This window comes from Centruroides sculpturatus, unplaced genomic scaffold (genome assembly GCF_000671375.1).
Source record: "Centruroides sculpturatus isolate CEXI.00-Female unplaced genomic scaffold, Cexi_2.0 scaffold844, whole genome shotgun sequence".
Taxonomy (NCBI): domain Eukaryota; kingdom Metazoa; phylum Arthropoda; class Arachnida; order Scorpiones; family Buthidae; genus Centruroides; species Centruroides sculpturatus.
Genome location: NW_019385027.1, coordinates 256,837 through 264,326, shown reverse-complemented (window position 1 = coordinate 264,326; position 7,490 = coordinate 256,837). Strand labels below are relative to the sequence as shown.

The 7,490-nt window shown below is 24.8% G+C and overlaps 1 protein-coding gene across 1 annotated transcript in view; it reads right to left on the bottom strand.

Annotated features, from left to right (window-relative positions):
* The window catches only part of LOC111633631 (protein LCHN-like), a 23,221-nt gene extending 17,824 nt beyond the window's left edge, over nt 1–5,397 (bottom strand). Inside the window, exons 1-2 of the mRNA XM_023378243.1 lie at nt 5,045–5,397; nt 1,614–1,713 (exon numbers count right to left, since the gene is read on the bottom strand). Of these exons, the coding sequence (XP_023234011.1) occupies nt 1,614–1,713; nt 5,045–5,231 (287 nt within the window). The 5' untranslated portion in view covers nt 5,232–5,397. The remainder of the gene's footprint in view (nt 1–1,613; nt 1,714–5,044) is intronic.
* Nucleotides 5,398–7,490: the final 2,093 nt, after the last annotated feature.

Here is a 7,490-nt window from a genome sequence, read left to right as displayed (position 1 = left end):
ACGTGTGCCGGGCTGTGAACGGCTCACGTATTTGTAAAATCTAAGTGACTCGTACAACATGGAATTCATATAAAACGGAATAATCAACAGTGTTATGGGGGGGGTCGACTGTAGTCACTATAATTTACATAAATGGCCTCCACATACAATGTAATAAGTTTAAATATAAGATAGTATTAAATTACACATTACAATTACAAGTTACAAGACTATTCTTATTTTTGTTATATTGTGTATAAAATGTTTAGTTTAAAGTGTTTTCAATAGTCACAAAATAAATCATAAAAAAATATTAAAATGAAATGAATGATAAATTTTTACATTTTCAGTAGTAAAATAAACATATATGATGTAAAACAAAATAAAACGTTCTAACTTTAAAAATTTACAACATAATATCTTAAATCTACAGAAAACTTCACAATGATAGAAAGATCATTATTAAAAATGATTTATAACTTAAAGAAAATAAAGAGCCCCTGCAATGATATCATCTCTGCATGTTACATGTGCCTGTTCAGGAAAACTGACATGATTAACTATTATACCTTAATAAATTAATGTAATGGTTATCAAGATGTAAGGCACTAAATGTGCTTCATTTTAGGAGCTGGATAACTCTGTTTACTGTCTCTCTAAATTTACAAAAAAGCTTTTTGGTAAATTATTTTTTTCTGTAAAATCAGTTTTCANAATCTAAGTGACTCGTACAACATGGAATTCATATAAAACGGAATAATCAACAGTGTTATGGGGGGGGTCGACTGTAGTCACTATAATTTACATAAATGGCCTCCACATACAATGTAATAAGTTTAAATATAAGATAGTATTAAATTACACATTACAATTACAAGTTACAAGACTATTCTTATTTTTGTTATATTGTGTATAAAATGTTTAGTTTAAAGTGTTTTCAATAGTCACAAAATAAATCATAAAAAAATATTAAAATGAAATGAATGATAAATTTTTACATTTTCAGTAGTAAAATAAACATATATGATGTAAAACAAAATAAAACGTTCTAACTTTAAAAATTTACAACATAATATCTTAAATCTACAGAAAACTTCACAATGATAGAAAGATCATTATTAAAAATGATTTATAACTTAAAGAAAATAAAGAGCCCCTGCAATGATATCATCTCTGCATGTTACATGTGCCTGTTCAGGAAAACTGACATGATTAACTATTATACCTTAATAAATTAATGTAATGGTTATCAAGATGTAAGGCACTAAATGTGCTTCATTTTAGGAGCTGGATAACTCTGTTTACTGTCTCTCTAAATTTACAAAAAAGCTTTTTGGTAAATTATTTTTTTCTGTAAAATCAGTTTTCAGTTGCTTTTTAAAAAAATAATTAATAAAATATTTCATTGAAATTTTTTAAGTGAAATAGCAAACTCGATACATATTAATACAATATCATAAAATATAGTTATTCCAATACATTAAATATATTTATTTTCAGATTAATGTATCATATCAACACTCAACATAATACTGAATTTTTTAATTGTTACATATATTTGTTCTAAAAATTAATTTAAAAAATTAATATGAACTTATATTTATAAGAACAATTAATTTATTAAAAGTACTTACACAAAATCAGTCTGTACTTTGTGGGAACCACTTGTCATTGCTTTGAATTCAATTCCAGAAAGATTATAATCATTTGGTAGAGCCCATTCTAAAATATTACCTAAAAAAATAACTTTATTAACAACTTCTTCCAAAATATTCCTGGTAAATTTTTTAATAATGTATTATTTATTTTTATTTTTCTAAATAAACTTTTAGAAAATTTGTTTTAAAAGTTGCTTTTAGCATATCAAATATAAAAATTTTGTTCATTAAACATTAATTTTTTTTTTTTTTGTTTAAATTATCAAATGGGAGGAATCAAACCCTAAAACTCTTTCCCATGCATGGCCTTGTTAATGTTAACCGATAAGTCTATATGATTTTTTTTGATAGATGGTAGTAGACATTATAAAAGCAACCAACTTCAGTTCTAATTTTGAAAGCACATTACCATTTGAAATTAACAGTTCAATTAAAAAAAAAACAAAAAACAAAATAGTTGTGTTTGTGTGTTTGATGTCAACTGAAAGATGGAAACGGCTGCATTGCAAACCGTCCCAAACCATTTCAAAGCCAGGGCTTAACAAACAACATCAGGCTTTCAATTTGGTGAGACTTGAAGGGTATTGTATTCTACAAGCTGCTTCCAAAGAACAGAATAATCAATTCAAATATGTACTGTGGCCAGCTGGACAAATTGAATGCAGCTATCCATGAAACATGCATAATTCTTTACTTAAAGACAGTTCTTTCTTCAAAAAATTTTGCATGTTTTGTAACTATTTTTGAATAACTTTAAAACGTGCATGTTTCAAAGAGATCCAAAAAATAGTTACAATAAATGTAGGCTACCTGAAATTCTTTGCTCACTGCAGTAGAACTATTACCATAATCTTTGTGCCACCTGCCCCTAATAGTAAAATGAGATACTATAGTAAATAATTATCCCCCTCTCTAGAAATTTCACAAATCGCACATTATAAGTAATATATCGTTGGTCTTTTTTCCATTACAATGCAATACTTAATGAAACCATTTCTATTTTTACAAATTCATTTATTTACAAATTAGCTGATGCACACAATTTCTTAATTATAAAGAATTTCATTATGTAACTTATAAAGTTATATATAATATTATAACCATTAAATTTAGAATATTTTTGCTATTGTATACTACTAAATCTATAATTTTCCAGTAATAAAATAACATTCACAAAAATTCCCTAAACCAAAAATTATAAGAAAATTTCTAATTAATTTTATCCTGAAACATTCAGTTTACACATTTACGTATTGTGCATAGTGTGTTATACACACTAATATAATAATGCATCACACTAATTGTAATAAAATTAAAAATTATCAGAATTCTATTGTAAATATTTCTATCTGGTGATAACTTTATCTATCAATTATTTTTATTTATACTTTTCTGTTCATTAACAGTTCTTAAGCATTTGCTTGATAAGATTATAATTCTTGCATGAAGGAACAAATTGGCTTAAATGAATTATTTTTATATATTTCATTTACAAATATCAATAATTATTTATATTTTAATTAATTAATTAATTATGGTTATTATAAAATTTGTTAAAATTATTTTTACAGAATATTTTTAAAAAATGTTTTAACATGCTTTACATGATCCTATTAAAAATTTCAATAAAATGATAAATTCTAATATTTTTATATAAAATTAAATTACAGAATAACAGTCTTTTGATGTTAATTTTCAATACCAAAAAACAGTTCTTCTGTAATGTTAGTTATAAAATTTTGAGTTTTTATGCTTTTATATAAAATATATTGTTAAGATAATAAATGCAAGATTCAAAATATTTTTCGATGATCTTTAAATTTCATAAAATGAAAGTTCTTTGTTAAATGAAGCGTTTCTACTTGATTGCTTCTTGTTCTCTTTTAGATTGTTGAAAGCATGAAGCATTTCTATTTGTTACAATGAAATCTTAAGAATCTTTAAGTTAATTGTCAACATACATTGCATTTTGTAACATCAATGTCTTATTAAGTAATACATTGGTTTAGTTTAACTATAAAATAGTAGTCATTCTATTTAGATGCACTACCATAATGACCTGTGATCAGTTAATAATTTATAAAATCACAATCGTGTCAACACTACGTATAAACTGTTTTTAACTAATAATTAAATAATTAAACAATATAATGGATTCTTAAACAGAATTGTTCCATATTAATTAATTCAAATGATTATAGATATATTAATATAAATTTTATCAAAATTCTTACTTAATAAAATTAAAAGAAAATTTAATAAATTTTGAATGAATTAAAGTTCATTCAACTTATACTAAGCTATTCCTTTAATCATATTTTATTGATTCAAATATAAATTATATAGAAACTTGAACAAAATCAATAATCATACACATAAAAATTCTTTCATTCATAAATGAACATTTTCCAACTAAAACAAAATAGACTGGATAAAACTAAAAATCTTGGATGCGTTTAAAAAAACTAATTAATATAATAATAATAATAATTTTTTAAAATAAAAAATTATTTACAATAAAAACATTGAACATAGAAATGAGATTTTAGTATAGATTTAGATTAATATTCTTACTTTAAAAATTTAGATATTTGAACAAATTGTAAATAAATGAATTTGCAAAATTTTTTGCTTGTTTTTCCTATCATGTTATTAGCTTTACACTATAACCATACGATGACTAATCAATACAAACAAGTTTGCAGGATATAAAACAAATAATTTATTAATTAATGCATTCAGTGTTATCAATATATTATTGATAACACTGAAAGCAAAATAATAACGCATAATACTTTGGAATCAGGGTTGGATTTGTGGGCAGGCATCCCTGACATGTTCCCAGGGCCTCTAAACAAAGAAAATAAAAATAAAATTAAAAAATAAGAGAAAGTGTAAACGATATAGAATGCAAAAGAAATATATATATATATATATATAATTATCATACATCCTACCGTGCATTCCAAATAAATTTCAATCTTTACACCGTACTTTTTTAATTTACAAGATTTAATTTTTATTTGCATTAGTCGCTATTGAAACCTCCACAATTTCGAGTGCCCGATAAATAAATCCGTCCCCGCCGGGAAGAGATTTAGCATCGGAAGCAAAACGAAAAGACAAACAAATTACTCAGAAAACTGAAATCAGGAAAATTTAATAAAACAGTGACTTTTACACTCATTTTTGAGTGTTATTATATATATAATTTATATATTAATTAATTAATTAAGCAAAAACTGAGACAGATTTGTAAAATCAAGTTTTAAATAAGTAATTACATAATGTGGATTTTTTTTGACAAATATTTGAATGTACAGTACAATAATAAGATTTCTTTTGTTGTTTATAAGTTTTACATAATGATTAATGATAATAAATACGAATGATTGGTTCTAACATACCTGCTCTAATATCAAAAACAACAACAAAGACCGAAACTAGAGTTTTAGATCCCTTTTGATTTCTATCATCACAATGAGTATAGAAATTTCCAACAGAACAAGATATATTCTCTAATTGATCGAAATTATTATCGAAATCGTGGAATGTTTGTTTTAATAGAGGTACTTTGTCGTCTTCATCGCCCATTTTACGTATAAAAAAGTAAATTTTTCGATTCCTAAAATGCTATTGTAATGGACTAAATGCCATTTATTTCGCGTTAAAATCCGCCAGGATCGAGATTATCGATCAGCTGATGAGAAATTTTTTTTGTTGTTGTTTTCTTTTTTTAAATCGGACCGATATGGCGACGAGATTAAATAACAGCTGTGGCCGCTAGAGGTCGAAAATGCGAAGTTGTCTTCGTAAGAAAAAGGTGATTTATCTTATTTTTGAAAATTTAATAATGTTTTATTTAGTGAATGATGACGAAAATAATTTTATTTACTTACGTGGAATATTTTCGAATATAAAGTTTTTAAAAATTATTAAACGTGTATAAATTCGATTTAATTTTTTTTTTTTTTTTTTAAATTCGAAATTTAAGGCTATTTAAATGCTAATTCATATGCTATTTTGGATTGTAATTGACACGTTTTATTGGCGGTAAAATGAATGATTCGATTTTCTATAAATTGTCTACAATTATTTTTTTTTTTTAGTGAAGATCTTTAAAACATTGAAATTTCCTTGATCCATTCTGAAATTTATTTATCTTTAATCATCAGTGAGACAAGTTGAAGTTACTTTTAGATAAATTGTGTAAACACTGTTTATATATGAATTATCTATAATTAATCCCTACCAAAGACCATTGCCTTTCAGTATAAAAGTTCAGAGTGGAGATAATACAATGCAAAAGAAAAATATTGAATAAATTACTTTATATTCTCAGTTTTTGTGAAAGAGAGCACTCACATACTTCTCAATATTCACTTAGCTGAATGACTGATAACGCGTTTGGTGTACACAAGTTATTATGTTTATTGATGCTAATAAATATGTTATCGTCGTGGATAATATACCTCTTTTTATGTAAATATAAGATTTATCGGTATAGAAGAAGTAATTCATCCTGTATCGAATTCAATAGGAAAAAATTATACAGTTTATAATAGAGATATTGTGAATAGTTATGATATAAATGCAGTTTGCCTATATTGTATCTTACAAAATTTTTAGATATTTGTATAGTTAAACAAGTCCGATTTTATTGTAAGAATCGGGTCTATGAAGCAGGACTATTGAACTTGATGGTTAGGCAGAATTTTACACGCATTTTTCAAAACAAATGATTTGATCTAGAGATTCTTTTGTGTAAGTCTAGTAGCTGTCTAGTTCCGACTTATGCCAATATCGATTCTTTTGTGATAAATCTTTATCGTATCGCTCTCGTCTTTTTATTTTCCAGTAATTGAGAAGTGAACTCTTACCGACAAAATTCAAATTGAATCCGTATGTCTCTCTCTATGCATTCTAATAAGCATCAGAATAGTAAGTTTTTTGTTGTATATCAAGTTCACTCCAATTTTTGTTAAAACTTTGTCAATATAAATTATTTTTTTTATAAGAAATATAAAGTTTAGAAAGGTTTAATTTTTCTTATTTAAGTTTAAGAAATGTTATCTGTCTGCTTTTCTTGGGTCAAGCATGTTGTTTACTTAAATTGCTATCATAAATTTTATCTAATATATAATATATGTCAACAAGTTAAATATAAAAAAGATTTCAATTTTAAATATGCAAAATATTTAAAATTATGATTTGAAATTCTTTGAAATTTAAACTATGACATTTAATATATTAACCAAATATATTATATAATATTTATATAATATGATAATCATTAACTTTTTAATCAAATTTACTATGCACAAAATTTAGTATTAAATTATTTGTAAAATAAAAATAAAAATCAATAAATTTGAAAATATCTTTCATATTTTTATACTTTTTTATTATTAAATTTCAAGTATAAGTTAACTTATATAAAATATAGTTAATTTCAAATGTATTATTCTGTAGTAATATCTTTTACATTTTAATCCAATAGTGTTTATTTTTATTTGTGGGTTTCAAGGATTGGAAGATTTGGCTACAAGTAGCAGATTGGGATATTTGTAGAGCTCTATTCTACTAGATTTGAGTGACTTACTACTTTTTGGGCTACATTTAAAGAATTTTCCTGTACTTTTTATAAAACCTATCTGGCAACCTGTGAGGTTCTCACTGAACATGGACTGTTTACCCTGCAGTGTTAGTACAGTATATATCATTTTTGCTAAGACTAGCTGATACCTGTTGTACAACCAAGTAGTTCATAGCAAGTGGGCAGAAAGTGAACATTTTTTGCTTATGAAACTGATTTTCATGGAGATAGCTCCAAAAGAAGCTACGAAAAAATAT